The sequence below is a fragment of the Podarcis tiliguerta genome, assembly GCF_965153285.1.
Source record: "Podarcis tiliguerta genome assembly, chromosome: 7".
NCBI classification, from domain to species: Eukaryota; Metazoa; Chordata; class Lepidosauria; order Squamata; family Lacertidae; genus Podarcis; species Podarcis tiliguerta.
The window spans coordinates 2125229-2143354 of record NC_139540.1 but is presented as its reverse complement, the minus strand read 5'-3'; the positions used below and the strand labels follow the sequence as shown (position 1 = coordinate 2143354).

General features: G+C 45.2%; 1 protein-coding gene and 2 long non-coding RNA genes across 4 annotated transcripts in view; 2 read left to right on the top strand and 1 right to left on the bottom strand.

Annotated features, from left to right (window-relative positions):
• LOC310681331 (CTTNBP2 N-terminal-like protein) overlaps positions 1–18107 on the top strand; it is a 463736-nt gene extending 445629 nt beyond the window's left edge. For both annotated transcript variants that reach the window (XM_083449038.1, XM_083449039.1), the window contains 3 exons: positions 10715–10945; positions 12342–12449; positions 13531–18107. In XM_083449038.1, the coding sequence (XP_083305164.1) occupies positions 10715–10945; positions 12342–12449; positions 13531–14973 (1782 nt within the window). In that variant the 3' untranslated portion in view covers positions 14974–18107. The remainder of the gene's footprint in view (positions 1–10714; positions 10946–12341; positions 12450–13530) is intronic.
• The window catches only part of LOC310681409, a 217738-nt gene that overhangs the window by 170120 nt on the left and 29492 nt on the right, over positions 1–18126 (top strand). The gene's annotated exons all lie outside the window — the stretch shown is intronic.
• LOC310681406 overlaps positions 4441–18126 on the bottom strand; it is a 157289-nt gene continuing 143603 nt past the window's right edge. Inside the window, exon 2 of the long non-coding RNA XR_014513253.1 lies at positions 4441–7398. This is a non-coding gene — a long non-coding RNA (uncharacterized lncRNA). The remainder of the gene's footprint in view (positions 7399–18126) is intronic.

Below are 18126 nucleotides of genomic sequence, written 5' to 3'. Positions count from 1 at the left end.
TTTATGGCTATGCATCAAGGTCCTCTAAGAACAAAAGGGTTTGCCCACCTGCACTAACTTGTGTATCCCACAGAACAGCTTGGGCAGTAAAGCAGGGCAAGTGGCTTTCTTGAGTGTAGAAATGCTGCAGTAGTTTGAGTAATTGCTTTGATGGATTGAAGCTCATTTGGGGGGAAAGCTGCTAGGTCTTACTTCATCTTTGTGATTGAACTCCTGCATCATTGCACGTTTCTTTCCACACGAATTTAATTAGTGTTTCTCTGAGTAATGAAAGTTACACAAAGAAATGAACTGTCTCTTGCAAGACATACAAGTTGCCTGTATTTGAAAGCTGCAAGGATAGGGAGGGGGGCAATAATTTAAATGGTACACGCAAGGATAACTGAGGTTTTTACTGATTGTATAGGAAAGAGGAAGATTGAAGGGTGTAACACTAGGCTTTCAACCTTGAGTAGCAATCTTAATTGTGTAACAGGAAGACCGTCTGCTTTGAGGGGGTTTATGAGGAAAGGAGGGGTATAAATGTGTTAAACAGGATCATAGAAAGCTGGGCTGGGTGTTGCCCTGGACTGGATTCCCACATGCCCCTCTCAATCTGCTCTGGCAGATTGGGGGAATCCCAGAACAGATTTGGAAGGGGAGAGGAAGGGGAAGCGCCTGTTGTGCAAGCAGAAATCCTTATACTAATGGATTGAATTCATTGGCTACAACCCAAGGCACTGTTACTATGATTGGAGCCATTTATCACAAAATGGGGGGGACAGTATTAAGATGCTGATTCCTGAACAGGACACTTGAACAGCAGAAGATGGCACATGGGTGTGGGTGTAAAAATAGTTGGGTTCTTCAGCAAGGGGCGTTAATTTTAAAATCAGTTACGGAGGTCTATAGCATTTACTCATTTTCAACTAGTAGAAAAATACCATAAAGAAAACCAGAGAATGCTGAAATGTTAACAAGGATGGCTTTGAAACTCAAACGCAACTGGACTAATCATAGATCTGCAGATTTTGGATTGGCCTGCAACCAGCCATTATTTGTGGTTGCCATTGACTGCCTCCTGTTCTTTGAAACCTTGGGCACAAACAAGAAGACGCAGGGGTGGGGAGCGCTGTTTTACTTTACTGCGGGTGGCGCTGTGGGTTAAACTGCAGAGCCTAGGACTTGCCAATCAGAAGGTCAGCGGTTTGAATCCCCGCGACGGGGTGAGCTCCTGTTGCTCGGTCCCTGCTCCTGCCAACCTAGCAGTTTGAAAGTATGTCAAAAGTGCAAGTAGAAAAGTAGGTACCGCTCCAGTGGGAAGGTAAAGGGCGTTTCCGTGCGCTGTTCTGGTTTGCCAGAAGCGGCTTAGTCATGCTGGCCACATGACCCGGAAGCTGTACGCCAGCTCCCTCGGCCAATAAAGCGAGATGAGCGCCGCAACCCCAGAGTCGGCCACGACTGGACCTAATGGTCAGGGGTCCCTTTACCTTTACCTTTATGCTGAACACTGAAGAAGGAAAATGCTGCATGAATACCCCCCTCCCGCTATACCTTCCTTTCACTCCGGCATGGTGTGGGTCAAATTAGATATTTGAATGCAGTTGTTCTTTTTAGTTATGTAAACCACAGTCCCATGGGAGTGGGGAAGCAAGTTTAACTCTCCTCCAGCTAGGGTTCTGAAAGGGTGGGGTGGGGACTCTGAAGCTTCTGTTTCAGACGAAGTCTCAAGCAGCTTCTTTATCATGGATCAAAGATGAAGCCATAATCTGCTAGCATAGAACTTGGGGCAATGGGTTACAGGAGAAGATGAATTGTAATGGCTTCGAATTTGTCTTGGGACTCAAATGTTCAGAGAAGGCCTCTAGTACAACTTGGAAAATATCCGTATGAAGTATTAAAAAAATATACTGAGTTCATGGTGATCTAAAGGCACCGGGTGCAAATTTTCATTCTGTAGACAAGGAAAAAGTGTAGACAAAGTATCTTGCTCGTTGTTTAATATCAAGTCGATAGATCAGGCTTTGTCCACTGGACTGAGATTTTAATGCGATTAGCCAAATAAACCTTGTGTGCTGTATTTTATTTTAATAGCGTACACTGGTAACTTTTTTAAGCCTTTTTATACAGAGCATCACTGGGATCTAGAGCTTCTGTGGACTAGAGATAAGAGGTTCAGTCTTTTATCATGTTTCTGGCTGATAGATTACTTTCTTGCCTTAGTCTGTTCTCATTTTCTTCCTACCCCCTGTTTATGACCTCAGCCTGTATTTATTTTCAAACATCTGTCTCTAGGGGGGAAACTAGGAATAAGGAAGTTCAAGATTGCATGGTGAGCTATTTAAAGAAGATGCCATTTTCTGTTTTCTAGAAGAGGCCGTTCTGTATAAATGAAAGCCGCTTGAGAATTGTGTGGTTTAATACTACAGAGAAGCCAGGAGTTTAAGTAGCTTGCTTGTTTGATGTTAAAATGGGAAAATAAATGTGGGTAGTAGAGCTCTATTTCTTTGCTTCAAAAATGCTAATTGTGGGATGTATTGCGGGACAGGAGGAATCAGTTGGTTAAGCCCTTTGTAAAGAAAGAACCAAGGAATACAAAAGAAAATGAAAATGTTGATGCTAAGCATTTCTCCCACAGCAGCGCAAAAATCCTCAACACTTCCCGTTTCTTCCTTTCAAAGTGTATCTTGCTTCATGCATTGAGTGCCTCTTAATTCCATACTGGCCTGTACTCAGTGGCATCTTTCCCATTCCTCTGCTCATTACTCCAGCTGCCATGTGCCCACAGCCTTCATCAGTGTGGTGTAGTGGTCAGAGTGCTGGACCTGGGTAACCAGGGTTCAAATCCCCACTGAGCCGTGAAGCTTTGAGAATGATCTTGGGCCAGTCATAGTCTTGCAGCCTAACCTACCACATAAGTTGTGAGGATGAAGGGCCTGTGGGAGGGGGAGAGACATGCTGGGCTCCTTGGAGGGAAGGTAGGACAGAAATATAATAATAAAGCAAGTCTTCTTTCCCTCAGTGGGGACAAAGAGCATTAGAGCTGATAAACAAGGGTGCACCTTCATACGACAAAAACTGTAATGAAGGTGCCAGGTGAATCTTTGTGGGCGCAGAATTGCATAACCTAAGGGCCACCTTAGGGTGGTGCTGTGGGTTAAACCACAGAGCCTAGGACTTGCTGTTCAGAAGGTCGGCGGTTTGAATCCCTGTGACGGGGTGAGCTCCCGTTGCTCAGTCCCTGCTCCTGCCAACCTAGCAGTTCGAAAGCACGTCAAAGTGCAAGTAGATAAATACGGCGGGAAGGTAAACGGCGGCGTTTCTGTGCCCTGCTCTGGTTCTCCAGAAGCGGCTTAGTCATGCTGGCCACATGACCCGGAAGCTGTACGCCAGCTCTCTTGGCCAATAAAGCGAGATGAGCACCACAACCCCAGAGTCGTCCACGACTGGACCTAATGGTCAGGGGTCCCTATACCTTTACCTTTAAGGGCCACCACAGAGAACGCCCTCTCCAGGGCCACTGGCATCCCAAGCTTCTAAAGAGATCTGTTGACTTTAAGACCCAAAAGGGTCTGTAGGGGAGTTGACTGTCTTTCAAATATTTGGGACCTTTTAAACATTAATGTGAGCACTTGAATTGGACCCAGACATGAACTTGTAGCCCATGGAACTGTTTTAAAGCAGGTATTATGTGAGTTCTAAAAGGAATCCCAGTCAGTAATCTGGTTGTGGCATTTTGGACCATCTGAAGTTTCAGAGGTAGTCTTCAAGGGCAACCTCATGTACAGCCCATTGCAATAATCCAGTCTGGACGTTACCTGAACATGGAGTACCAAAGTCTTCTCTGTCAAAAAGGGGACATAGCTGGTGAACCAGCCGTAGCTGGAAAAAGGCACACCTGGCCACTGTGGCTTCCAGTGACAGCGTTGGCTCCAGGAGCACCCACAAGTTACAGACCTGCTCCTTCCAGAGGTGTGCCACCTCATGCGAAACAGGGTGTCCCCCCCCACCTCCTGGTCTTGAGAACATTAGATAGAGTTAGAAGTATTCCTTTTCAAGCATTCAAGAATGATCTATTACTCTCATAGATACGGAACAAAGCTTGCTTCCCAGCGTGGGTGCAAGGAATTGGAAATCTTTTGTTCCAGTTTTAGATTTACTGCCACCTGCTGTGTCATCCAAATTTGGACAAACTGGTTGCCTTGTGTGCATAGTTCCATATTAAATAAGAAATGTGGCAAGTGACTATTGGATCAAAATGTGCATGATTATTCTTTATGAAAATAATAATGATAATATCTTATCAAATAAGTTCATATCTCATGATTCGGTCTGTTTCCTGTGTTCCTAATCTCACCAGGCTGTAAGGATTTGTCCTCCTGAACAAATTACGTCAATATTTCAGAAGGGTGAAGATCTTCTTAGTCTTGTAGAATTCTATGCGCTCTTTGTAAAAAAACAAAAACAAAACAAAACTGAATGCTACCCATGAATTAAATAGTTTTTCATTGTCAACAGTTGTTCTTTCAATTCTAGACAAAGTTAAAAATGAACATACACACACAGTAATGTTGATTTTCTACTGGCTCTGGGACAATGGCTATTCATATTTGTGTCTTTGACTTTTGAGATTGCTTGCAGGACTTACAAGAAAACACAGCTATATTGAAAATATATAGGGGGGGGGGAACTATATCCTTACTGCCTGTCCAAAATGCTTACAAGCTGGAAATTCTCATAATTTCTTCAAAATCTCAGCCAATATGTATTTATGATATATTACATTTCTATCCCACCTTTCAGACCATCATGGAGCCCAGGCTGTTGGCTTCATGGGCCTTCAGACCAGATCCTACCCAGATGTTCAGAAAGTTGATGCAAGTTTTAACCTGCTTTTGTCTATTGTTGTTTTAACTTTTTGAAAGTCTTAAAATTATTGTTAATTTTCTAAGTGATAATTTTATATTTTCATCTTTATTGCAAATCACTTTGTGTAAAAAAAAAAACAAACCTCAGTCTAGTGGTGTATATATTTTATGACAATAAACAAATATCTTGGGGCATCCCTGAATCATTTCTGCCCAACAGTGGCTCGTTCTGTGAAATAGCTCCTGAAACAATATGTTACAGATTGTAGAAAGGACATAATTGCCTTCTCTAATACAAATGGTTAGCTTGCTAGTTTTGACAGCTGTATGTTGTTTAACAGACTCAGCAGAGCTCTTGCTTTATAGGGCTACTGTTTAAAATTAAAGTCTTTATTGATGCTGAAAGGGCTACTGTACTTAATTTGGTATGGCTTAACCATGTGTTTGTGTTCATAAAGATCCCCAGATGTCTAGTGTGTGTGCAAGCACAGCACAGCTCCCTTGTTAGGCTTGCAGGAGACAAGATTGCTCTGTCAAGAAAGCCTACATTTTTTTAACCACATGAACCCCGACGTGCTTTGTGAACAATAAACATTAGGAACAGTTTTGCTTAAAGGAGCTGCTCTTGCTATTTGGTGGGAGAAGAAAAACGTTTCATTCCGGCTTCAGTTCTTCTCTAATTCTCTTCACATGTATCTGAAAATATTCCCTCTTCTGGGGCTGTAATACTTCTCAGAAGTGCCCTGTTTTCTTAAGAAAATGTGTCTCAAGATTACCTGACCTTTCAGAAGTGGATCTGAAACCATCTGGGGAATTTTCTTTGCAGGAGGTCTTTGCTAACTCCCACCTAGAAAGGATGAAAGACTGATTTACATTCCCATGAGGCCTTGATGACCAGGTTGTTAAACCCTTCAATTTTGAGAACTGATGTGCCTTCTTACCTGAAAGCAAGTAAATAATACAACCCCTTGTTGGAGTCACTGATTTGGTCAGAAATCTACCTGTAATTTTGTTGTTGTTACCTTGGTGTACTTTTAATTTCAGCCCCTGTATATATTTCAGTATTTTTGTTTACTGTTCTTTTTCCTATTTCCTTTTTGATGTTTACAGCAATCCTAAACAGCTGGGAAAACATGACTATTTCCAAATGTTTTCGTTTCCCTGCCATAAATGCTGTTTGTGAATTCTTTTTCTAATGCAAATAAGCCCTGTACTTGATCAGGCTTTTACCAATTAGCTCATTAGGGGGAGAGCCCCTGTACCATGAGAAACATGGGCATTCACAGTGGCTGTGTCCTTTAAAAACCTTTAAAGCATCTACCTTGTGTAAGTGACTAGAAGTTTGAACAGAATACAGTCTCTGGTTTTTCTGGATCCCAGAAGCTTACCTTTGGACGGCCGTTCTTTTCTGAATAGCTTTGCCCCTACTCATTAGGTTTACTGTAGTCAAAACTTAATCAGGTCAGGCTTATTTGAAATGACATTATAAGCTGCGTAGGGAGTATGCAAACCATACCGGTTTGGCGCTCTTCTTAAGCTAGTTAAGAACAGATTTTGAAGAGACAAATAGTAACAGGAGAGAATTACTTTGCTGCTTTTGTATAAATTAATCTCGGATTCTCTGTAGGATTACTCTTCCGCATGCTTCAATCCTCACAGCGATGAATATGTGGCAGATCAGCAGTCTCGCTCTCCAGGCTGGCATTACATTTACGGAACAGTTGTTAAGTGAAGCGGCACGGCTCTTTCATTTCGTATTTGTGTGGACTGAGATTAGGCTAGCACCATTCCACTTCTTAAATTTCCTGGGGTGTTTTTCCTCTCCAGTTGTAGAAGCGATTCATGAAATGCCTTGTTGTTCTCTGCTCAGTAGTTCTAAATGGGTATCAGTGTTCTCATCCCAGAGTGGGACAGTGGTGGTGTCTGTGGTTCAGAACATGTGATTCAGTCGGTAAACTGGGACTTGTTTTGTGCGCCGAGAGCTTTTATGTGCCTTGAACAAGGAAGGAGGCTCTGGGATGGGTTTCCCAGAACAGCCAGGAGAGCAAAAATTTTCCATTAGCCTTGAGACGGAGGGCTGCTTCACTGTTTCGTTTTAGCACATTCTTGACAGATACACTACAGCTAAAATGCCAGAAGTGGAACTGTCTGACATGTACCAGTAAATGTACGAAGCAGCCTTGAGCCGGAACATACAATGCCAGTCGGGTGATATTGCTGAGCAAAGTGACGTAAAGACAATCCCCCCAAGTCTATGATTGTTTTGCATATGGAGTCGAGAGAGCAAAGACTGACCTGTCAAATACGCCTTGCCAAGTCAAGAAACCTTTATATAAGTGGCAGTCTTTTGTTGTGCCATCAGATAGCAGGAGCAGAACATAAGAAGCAGAACATATACCAAGTTAGATCACTGATCCGTCTAGCCTAGTAATGTCTACTCTGACTGGTAGTGCTCTCCAGGGTTTCAGGTGGGGGTCGAAGTCACCTCCCAGCCTCTCTCCAAAATGTTTCAGCCCACTTCACCCCCAGTTATGCCAGCCATGGGGCTTAACTTTTCCTGCAGACTAACTCCATAATCTCTAAAGTGAGTGAGAGGCAGGGTTCAGGAGCAATTTGAAAAGGAGATGCACAAAAAACAGGTCACACAGAAGTCAGGACTGCCATCAGCTCTGTTTGAGTTCCTGTATGGAGGAGTGGTCCATTCTCTGTGAGCTAACCTAGTAGTCTGATGAGTTTCCAAGGGAGGTTTGAGTTCTAAAAGCAATATATTTGTCATTACCATAAAATGAGTTCTCAAACCCAGCTAGCCTGCCCTGCAGCTTCCTACTGTCTGCTCCTGCCGGTTGTGAGTGTTTGGTAGAAATTAGGGGAGAAGAGTAGGAAAGACAGGGAAATGGAAATAGGAGCAGAAATTGCTGTTCATTTATTCATCCCATATCTAGAAGGGAAATCAATTCAGTGAATAAGATTCATTGTTGTTGCATTCAGTCCACAGCCAATATGTAGTTGATCATGGTCCTACCCTTCATTTGCATCACATTCCCTTTGCATTGATATGACCTGGGTAGAAAACTGTGATGATAGTGTAATTTGCATGATTACTTAATGTGAATTGTTACAGAATTCACCACAGTGGACAGTGAGGCAAAGAATGCCATTTTTGGTGGAAGATGCATTGTAGTGGAATGGAAACAGTGCTGCAAGTGGCAAATGCAGGGCAGAACGAAAAGTGATGCCTTCTTACATCGCAAGAGGAGATACCGCCATAATAATAATAATAATAATAATAATAATAATAATAATAATAATAAATAATAATAATTTATTTATACCCTGCCCATCTGGCGGGGTTTCCCCAGCCACTCTTGTTTGTAAAATTGCTGAACCCCACTGCTTGGAGAAATGTAATCCCTTTCAAATGCCCAGATCTAAAGCAAATCCTGGACTCTTTTGTGACCCATTATCAAGTCCGCTTTACTACATTGTAGTTTATAAATAGATCCCTGTGTGCATTTGTAATCTGTTAGCCCAGGGTTGCCAACAATGGAAGAGGAAGCCGGCTGTCCAGCCAGCGACTGCCCAGCCTTGATGTGTTCATCAGTCATCGTAAGCTAACACAAAGGGGTCAATAGGGATGTGTGTGACCCTTGGTTCTTCGGCTGAAAGGGTTCCTTTGTGCTGATCTTGGGAATTTCTTTTTTGGCAGTAATTAAAACAACCACAGACCTCTGCATTTGGAAGCTGGGCTTCCTTTTCCTGCAAATGATTTCCTGCTGGGAAAAGTGGTGGCGTAAATTGATAGCTGCAGTTACTGATGGTGCAAATCATGGCTGGAGGGAAGGATACTGATCAGGTTTCTGCTCTCCTTTGTGGCTTGTAATAAGGTATTAATTTCAGTATCACACATAACATTGTGTTCTGAGGCAAGAGCCCCTGTGCATTGTGGTTTGTCAGATGGACCCAGACACAGTGCTTTTTTTTAAAAAAAAAAAGTTAATGCCAGCACCAAAGGAAAGCCTAGTTTTCAACAGTTGTGCATCTCCCCTTCTTCTTCTTTGGCGATCACTCGTAGCCAAGTAAGACGGTTTTAACAATGAGTCCGTAACTCATCTGTTGTATCAGGGCCACACAACAGGGAGGAGGAATAACAGGCCTCTTCTGACTGCAGGCCTGCCTCCCAGCCATTCTCTGACAGCAAGCCCTACTGACTGAGGCCCTGATCCTGCCTCTGCACAAAAGGGGAAAGCTCACAGGGGTGTCAGTCCCTGGTGGTCCTTTACAGCTTCCCTCCCCTCTTCGGATCCATTCAGTCTATCCTAATGGAAGGAACCACCTACAGTGGTACCTCGGGTTAAGTACCGTATTTTTCGCTCTATAAGACACACCAGACCACAAGACGCACCTAGTTTTTGGAGGAGGAAAACAAGAAAAAAAATTATTCTGAATCTCAGAAGCCAGAACAGCAAGAGGAATCACTGCGTAGTGAAAGCAGCAATCCCTCTTGCTGTTCTGGCTTCAGCGATAGCGGCGCAGCCTGCGTTCGCTCCATAAGACGCACAAACATTTCCCCTTAATTTTTGGGAGGGAAAAGGTGAGTCTTATAGAGCAAAAAATACGGTACTTAATTTGTTCCAGAGGTCCATTCTTAACCTGAAACTGTTCTTAACCTGAAGCACCACTTTAGCTAATGGGGCCTCCTGTTGCTGCCGCAAGCACGATTTCTGTTCTCATCCTGAAGCAAAGTTCTTAACCCGAGGTACTATTTCTGGGTTAGCGGAGTCTGTAACCTGAAGCGTATGTACCCGAGGTACCACTGTACTAACTTTACCCAAGAGGTGTGATGGGGAGACTATGGAACAAAGCCTTTATATAGCATCTTGAAGCACTAATGTTTCCTGCTTGGCAGGGGGTTGGACTCGATGGCCCTTGTGGTCTCTTCCAACTCTATGATTCTATGATTCTAATGAACACAAAGGCCAAAGACAATTTGGAAATCATATGGTACATTCAGTGCACTCAAACTGGGAAGGTTGACCAGATTTTGGATATAACATACAGCTTAAAGAATGGGAGAGGTTGTGGAAAGAAAGAATAAAATTTACAGCTTGTAATGCCTTGAAAGAAAATATGATGGAAATGATGTATAGATGGTATATTACACCTGGGAAATTACAGTGGTACCTCGGGTTAAGTACTTAATTCGTTCTGGAGGTCTGTCCTTAACCTGAAACTGTTCTAAATCTGAAGCACCACTTTAGCTAATGGGGCCTCCAGCTGCTGCCGTGCCGCCGGAGCACAATTTCTGTTCTCATCCCGAAGCAAAGTTCTTAACTCGAGGTAATATTTCTGGGTTAGCGGAGCCTGTAACCTGAAGCATATGTAACCTGAGGTACCACTGTACTTATAAAAATTTGTTGTTGTTATAAGCAATAACTACCAGGGTGCCAACTTGAATAAAACATTGAGTGGGGCAGGTGATCCCCGCACCACATAATCGATCACATGATGCAGTGCATGCACACCATTTGAATAATAGTGTCCATTAACTTGGCGGGGGGCTAAAATATTGGGGGGGGCAATGACCCCTCAGCCTCTAGGAGTTGGCTCCTGTGATAACTACCATAAGCATTGCAATGTTGTCATAAGTGACTCTCTTTTGGGGGGTTAAAGTCCCCCTATTGTTTGTCGGGGCCTCTAAGAATGTCTCCTTTGTCCCCCATTTGTGCATCTCAGCTGGTCATTATGCCAGTCTTTTACTCCGACCAGCCTTTCATGACTCCTGTTTCCATGAGGATTTTATCTTGAGGGTTCTCTTTTTCCTTTTCTTTGGTAGCTAACAACGTGAAAAACTTGATAATGTGTTTCAGGCCCAGCGCCGAGATGCTTTCATTGAAGAGCGCTATGGAAAATTCAACATCAGTGATCCGCTGATGGCTCTTCAGAGGGATTTTGAGGCGCTGAAGGAAGAGAACCATGGCGACAAGCAGCCCGTTTGTGCCAACCCCTTGTCCATCCTGAAGGTTGTGATGAAACACTGCAAGAATATGCAGGAAAAAATGTTGTCCCAACTCGCAGCTGCAGAGAGCAGGCATCGGAAGGTGGGCTTCATGAGGTGGGAGGGAGGGAAGGGGAAAAAAGAACGAAAGATACTGCTTAACAGGTTAACATTACATATTGGACCACTTTTATAATTTGATGTGACATTTTCATTGCTGTTTTGCACATTTCTGTGTCTCAAATCTTGCTTATGTTCAGTAAAATCACGTTGCAGGGCTAACATCCTCTATATGATGCCTCTAACTAGCACTCTTCAGATAATAAAACACAAACGTGTTGTGATTTTTACTATTGATGCTGCTATTGGAACCACAGGGAAATTCTCAGAATTGATTAAAGATGATCTAGCTCAGGGATGATCTAGCTCAAACGCATCCATTCTTAAGGAAATCAGCCCTGAGTGCTCACTGCAAGGACAGATCGTGAAGCTGAGGCTCCAATACTTTGGCCACCTCATGAGAAGAGAAGACTCCCTGGAAAAGACCTTGATGCTGGGAAAGATGGAGGGCACAAGGAGAAGGGGACGACAGAGGACAAGATGGTTAGACAGTGTTCTCGAAGCTACAAATATGAGTCTGACCAAACTGCGGGAGGCAGTGGAAGACAGGAGTGCCTGGCGTGCTCTGGTCCAGGGGGTCACGAAGAGTCGGACACGACTGAACGACTAAACAACAAGCTCAGGGATGGGGAAGCTCAGGCCTGTGGACCAAAGGCACTCTCAGCCACACTGACTTGGTTCAGAGCAGGGGAACAACTGACCGACTCTAGCAGTCAAAGCTCTTTCATGCACCATGATGCTCTTGGAATGGGCTGGAAACAATCTCCAGCTCCCAGCTGTTACCAAATGCTGCTCAAAGCAGGTTTTAAAGCACTTGAGGTAGATTTGTTCAAAGTGCTACAAGATTCCTCATTTTCTCTCCCTGGTTTTTGTGCTGCTAGCGACTGAAACAGTTGTCTCCCTAAAATAATAGAAAACAAAAGTATATTTGTACAATTTTCATTTTTGACCCAGTCAGCATCCTGAAGACTTTCATTCTTCTGAACGTCTGTTTTTGTCCATCTGTTTAGGTTTTCTTCTGCTGGGCTCAAATTTATATAACAACTGATTCAGGTTTTCAGAATTGTTCAGCAAATTATTTCAACAAAGTGTCACTATGTGTGCGTGTCTGTTGCTGTTCTTTCTGCATGTTTTTGTCATTTCTTTCACAAGCCGAAAGAGGACAAACCTTGAAAATTGCCGAAAATGGACGGGGGTGGGTTGATAGTGTAGTTTCTCAGAGCCCTTACACGTACGTAAAGGTCAGGGGTTCTGCATGCCTTCATTAGAGCCTTCATTTTTGCTTTCGGCAGAAAGGGACCTGGCCTGCACATCTGGATACACCTGTAATTATTGCTGTCTTTCAAGGTGATGGATGGTGTTCTTTTCTCTTTTGAAAGGTAATCTTGGATCTTGAGGAAGAGAGGCAGAGGCACGCCCAAGATACTGCTGAAGGGGATGATGTCACGTACATGCTGGAAAAGGAGCGAGAGCGGCTCACCCAACAGGTATGCCCTCTCACTCCTTACTCAGCGTTCAGGGAGGAGTGATTAATTGCTGTTTAACACAGAGAACGTGCTTTGCGTGGGTGAGGAGATGGGCAGCCAGCACCAGTATTTCTGTCTCCGAGACTTGGCTCCCCCCCTGCAAACATGGAAGGAGACTTACTACAGGGAGAGTTTTTGCTCTGTTGCAGAGGCCAGTCGGTTTTGGTCTTTGTGGGAACAGAGAAAGAAGCAAAGAGATGTAATAATAATAATAATTTATTATTTGTACCCCACCCACCTGGCTGGGTTTCCCCAGCCACTCTGGGCGGCTTCCAAAAGAATATCAAAAATACATTAAAATATCACACATTAAAAACTTCCCTGAACAGGGCTGCCTTCAGATGTCTTCTGAATGTCAGGTAATTGTTTATCTCTTTGACATCTGATGGGAGGGCATTCCACAAGGTGGGTGCCGCTACCGAGAAGGCCCTCTGCCTGGTTCCCTATAGCTTTGCTTCTCGCAATTTGGGAACCGCTAGAAGGCCCTCGGAGCTGGAACTCAGTGTCCAGGCAGAACGATGGGGGTGGAGACGCTCCTTCAGGTATACTAGGCCAAGGGCTTTAAAGGTCAACACCAATACTATGAATTGTGCTCGGAAACGTGCTCGGTCCTTCTTGGTGGTGGCACCCGCCCTGTGGAACGCCCTCCCACCAGATGTCAAAGAGATAAATAACTACCCAACTTTTAGAAGACATCTGAAGGCAGCCCTGTTTAGAGAAGCTTTTAATGTTTAATAGGTTATTGTATTTTAGCGTTTTGTTGGAAGCCGCCCAGAGTGGATGGGGAAACCCAGCCAGATGGGCGGGGTATAAATAATAAATTATTGAATAAACAGGTGTCTAAATCATCTTCTGTTGATTTAGACACCTGTCAGCCTGGGAGGGCAGAATTTTCACAAGAAAGACCTTTGTTTTTCTTGCACTCGTTCTCCCCTCGTTAACTGACATAACTGACTTTGAGGGTCTTTCCGTTTGTGGGGAGTGTTTGAGAAGCCAAACATGGTCCCCTCCTCCCCCTAAGCCTCTTTCTCTTCCCTTCCAGCTGGAATTTGAGAAGTCGCAGGTGAAGAAGTTTGAAAGGGAGCAGAAGAAGCTCTCGAGTCAGCTGGAGGAGGAGCATGCCCATCACAAGCAGCTCTCCTCCATGCTGGTGCTGGAGTGCAAGAAAGCCGCCGCCAAGGCTGCGGAGGAGGGCCAGAAGCTGGGGGAGCTGAGCGGGAAGCTGGAGAAGGAGAGGAGCAAAGTGAGCCAGCTGGAGGAGGAGCTGGCGGCCAAGAGGAAGAGGGGCTTGCAGATGGAGGCCCAGGTCGAGAAGCAGCTCTCCGAGTTCGACATCGAGCGGGAGCAGCTGAGAGCCAAGCTGAACCGGGAAGAGAACCGCACCAAGGCCCTGAAGGAAGAAGTGGAGCAGCTGAAGCAGACCCTCAAGGAGCTGGAGGCTTCCTGCCAAGCGGAGAAGCCTCCGCCAAGTGTCGCCAAGGTGTCCATTGCCACCGTCACAGAAGACCCATATCGGTCCGTCGCTTGCCAGACAGAAAGCCCCTTGAAGGAGAGTCAGGGAAGCACCATCAAACTGGCACGTGCCCCATCGCCTGTCACTGCCACAGCCCCCCACTCTTACGCCAAGGCAAATGGGCACTGCGAGGCTGATGCACAAGTGAGCGTGGAGCCAGCCCAGCCCAGCATGGAGAATCTGGAGAAGAACAAGCCTGGCGGGTCCACTGCCGAGGGTCCCGCCGAAAACAGTGGCTCCCCGGTGAGGACAGAGTCTCTTTCCCCATCCATCCCGCCGCTGCCTTCCAGTGGGATCTCCTTGTCTCCGAGCAACACGGCCTCTTCCTCGCTGACGTCCTCCCCATGTTCCTCCCCAGTGATGACCAAGCGCTTGGTTGGAGCCTCGGCCAGCAGCCCCAGTTACCAGTCTTCTTACCAGGTGGGGATCAACCAGCGCTTCCACGCTGCTCGCCACAAATTCCAGTCCCAAGCTGACCAGGACCACCCGTCGAGCGGTCTCCAGAGCCCTCCGTCCAGGGACCTGTCGCCCACCCTCGTTGACAACTCGGCCGCCAAGCAGCTTGCCCGCAACACCGTCACTCAGGTCCTCTCCAGGTTCACCAGCCAGCAGGGTCCTATCAAGCCCGTCTCGCCCAACAGCTCCCCCTTTGGCACGGACTACCGGGCCCTGGCCAGTGCCATGAGCCCCAAAAGCGAGTCGAGCCCAGGCAAAGTCTCCAGCCCGCTCAGCCCGCTCTCGCCTGGCATTAAATCGCCAACCATACCCAGAGCCGAAAGAGGGACCCCTCCGCCGATTCCTCCAAAGAAACCTGGGCTGGCTCCTTCTCCAGCCAGCCACACTCCACCGACGAAGACCTCTTCTCAGGCACCTTCTCTGGGTTCCCCTGCGGACTTGGCGAGCAGCTGCTCAATCAATGCCGTGGTGGCCAATGGGAAGGAAATTGAGATCTTACTGCCAGCCAACAGCTAGTCTCCAGAAAGAGCTGCAGTCCCAGCGTTTGCAATTCCTAGAGCTGAAACACTGTCTTAGCCACTCCATGTTATTTATTATTTGGGTAGTAACACAAATCTGTTTGTATAACACACTCAGTGTCCTTTTCCTTTTATTTTATAGCGTGTAGAAAATAGCACGACTTGTGTACAGACCTTTCTTAAACATTAGAGCCTCAAGGTCTCTCATAGCAGCAGGCACATCAAACAGAGAGAGAAAAAGAGACGGGGAGATGCGGTGAATTCCTGATGCTGGGAGCGGACCAGCGGACTAGGACGACGGAACACTCGTTTTTAAATTATGCAGAAAAAAAACTCAACACTCCATGCAAACTTCCATTCCAGACAGACATTTTCTAAGAAGTGCCTGAGCTTAAGCCTGCAGATATGAATGTGATTCTCCGCAAATCCCAGAAGGGATCGTCCAACTGCAGAAAGCAGTTTCCTCTCTGAATCATGAATGTTGAAATCAACACTGTTCTTAATCCTTTCCAGTTCGCAGTACACTACAGAAGGGGAATGTTCCAAAGGTGACCGCTAGATTCGGTCAATTGTTTCCCTGCTATGAACCAAGTCAGTCCATGTAGCTGCTGTGTCAGGAGCACTTTGGCCCCTGTTGCTGAGCTTTAGGCAACCCAGGCCTTTCTAACCTTTCTTTAAAAACACTTTGGGAGCTTTAAACAATCAGGGTGCCAGTTTGTTTGGGTTTTCTTTTTCCCCAGTCAAGTATCCATTCCTTGCATTTTTCTCTTGCGCAGAGAGATAAAATAGGCGAGATCAAATCTTGAAAGCTAGCTTTTAATATTCTTCACATAGTCTACTGTTGTATGTGTGTGTGTGTGTGTGTGTGTGTGTGTGTGTAGAACTTCTGAGGGCGGATCTTGTTATTTGATAAAGATCTTTAACGTTACTTGAAATGAGAAAATGGTTAGTCAATTCTATACAGGTTTTTGCATTGGAAGGGTAGGGATCCATACTAGACGATCCAAAGCAATAACTTAAAACGTGCTCATGCCGCAGCAATCCTGTATGTCAAGCTGACATCGGTCTTGCTGCCTAAGGGGCGCTTGCTGAGAGAAGGCAGCCCAGCCTCCCTGGCAGCGCTGTGGAAACCAAATCATTATTATTATCTTTCACGTAGAGATGCATATGTATGTGGAAAAAAGAGAGAGGAGTCTTCAGGTTGTGGACGTAGCTCATTTAATCTTGGTTTGATGATATCGTTGAAATTCTTCATATCTCAAAAAAAAAAAGGACAAGGAACTACACTTACGGGGTGAAATCCCACACCGCTTGCACACGGGGAACTGACCTTTCTCTCTTCCCTCCATCCCCAGAATTTCTCCCGAAGGGCTGCAAACTCTCCAGGTTTTGAGAGTGCATGGAGGGCAGTGGGGTGGGGTAAGGGGAAGAGGGAAGTGTGTCCCACTTAAACAGCGGCACGGCGTTGGATTCAACCCACGAGGAAGCTGTTCTTAAGCTTTATATCCCCTACGTCTGAGAACTTTTCCCCTAGTCAAGATGGTTAGTGACATGGGGCAGATACAGGACTGAAGAAGTCTTCGTTCTAATGAAGAAGCTCCCTGTGCTGTACATGTCTTACGCCTCTGACCCTCACAAGCCACGTGTCTGGCTCCTGTCTCAAATGGTGCCAGGCTGCTTGGCCCTGAGATGTTGCAGGAGTGTGTGGTCAAGCTTCCGAATACACTAACACATTTCGCCATTTCCCCCAGAATCAATCTGCACAAATAAACATTTTTAAAATGTAATATAATGTTGCTGTTTTTACATGAGGACCAGCAGGTGTCATGTTGCGAGACGCGTGTGGCTCTCCTCTTCCTGCTCCTTACAGCCTCCACCTTGGACACGCTCCCCACCTGACCAGGGGAGCTTTGCAGGTACAGATCCTGCCCCATTGGTACCTGCAAAAGCCTTTCCCTCTGTCGGCAGGAAAAGCACTTTCCAAAGGGCCGTGTCTGTGTGCTTTTTGAGGGGAGAGACGGTTACTGTTTTGTTTGACAGCCATCTCCCACATAAACATTCACTCTCCAATCTTTGGGGAGAGAGAAACAGCACGGGGGGTGCTGAGGACCTGCAGTTCTGGCCCTGTCCAACCCTGCGTCTAGCTCCCACGGCCCTCCGTCAGTTTCCTCTGAGGGAATGCGGCCCTTGGAGGGGGGAGAAGGCTGTCCTATTCCTTCACTGGACCAAAGCTCTTGAATACTTGTTTTTTAAAAAAATAATAATATTGGTGCTGCTTCAAATTGCCACTCTCTGGTCTTGGAAGTTGGTCTATTGCTCTGCTGGAAGCATTTTGGCCAATTGACTGTTATTTCTGAGGGCAGGCTCTCAGGCATATGAGGACATAGGAGTCCTGCCACATGATCCCATCCCTCTTAAATTTTGATCCGTGTGCCGCAATTCCCATTTTTCCGGCCAATTGTAATTGTTGATTGCTTGCAGGCAGATAGGAAACAACTCTGACAAGCACGCAGAACAACTCGCTTGTGCTGTCCGGGTGTCTGGATGTGGGCTGTGCAGCTGAAAATGGGGTGAATGGTTTCTTTCCAGCGTCTCTTCTAATCTTAAAACAGGAGGGTTTTGTAGCAGCCCTTTAAATATTTCCTTGTGTTTACACTAACTTGTATCCTTTCTTTACGATATGATAGAGATTTATATACAATAATTTTATTAGGAAATGCACTGAGTACTGTATTCAACAATGGATTATAGGAAGGGAGAATGCAAGAGGAAAGATGTATTTTTGCTAGTAGCCTATCTTCTGAGATTAAACGAAGCACAACTATTAAAATGGTTCCAGCTAATCCAGTGAGACTTCTAGGGTTAGTCTTTTAAGTTCTCTATAGACTTGTGTGTATGGGAATATAATGTTTAATCTTCTCTGAATCGTGTGTTGCTAGAGAGGTTTGTCACTGGCTAATGGGAATTTAATGAAGTTCAGACTGCATAATCTAGTATTAATTGTCATTAACATCTGTATATTTGTAAAGTCAAATGTCTGAAGCAGAAGTCTTTTTACCATTTTTATAGCTGGCAGCATTAAACCTTAAACGTTCATACTATCAATAAAGGTTTTTATTTTTATGATGTGAATATTGTACAAGAACGTGTT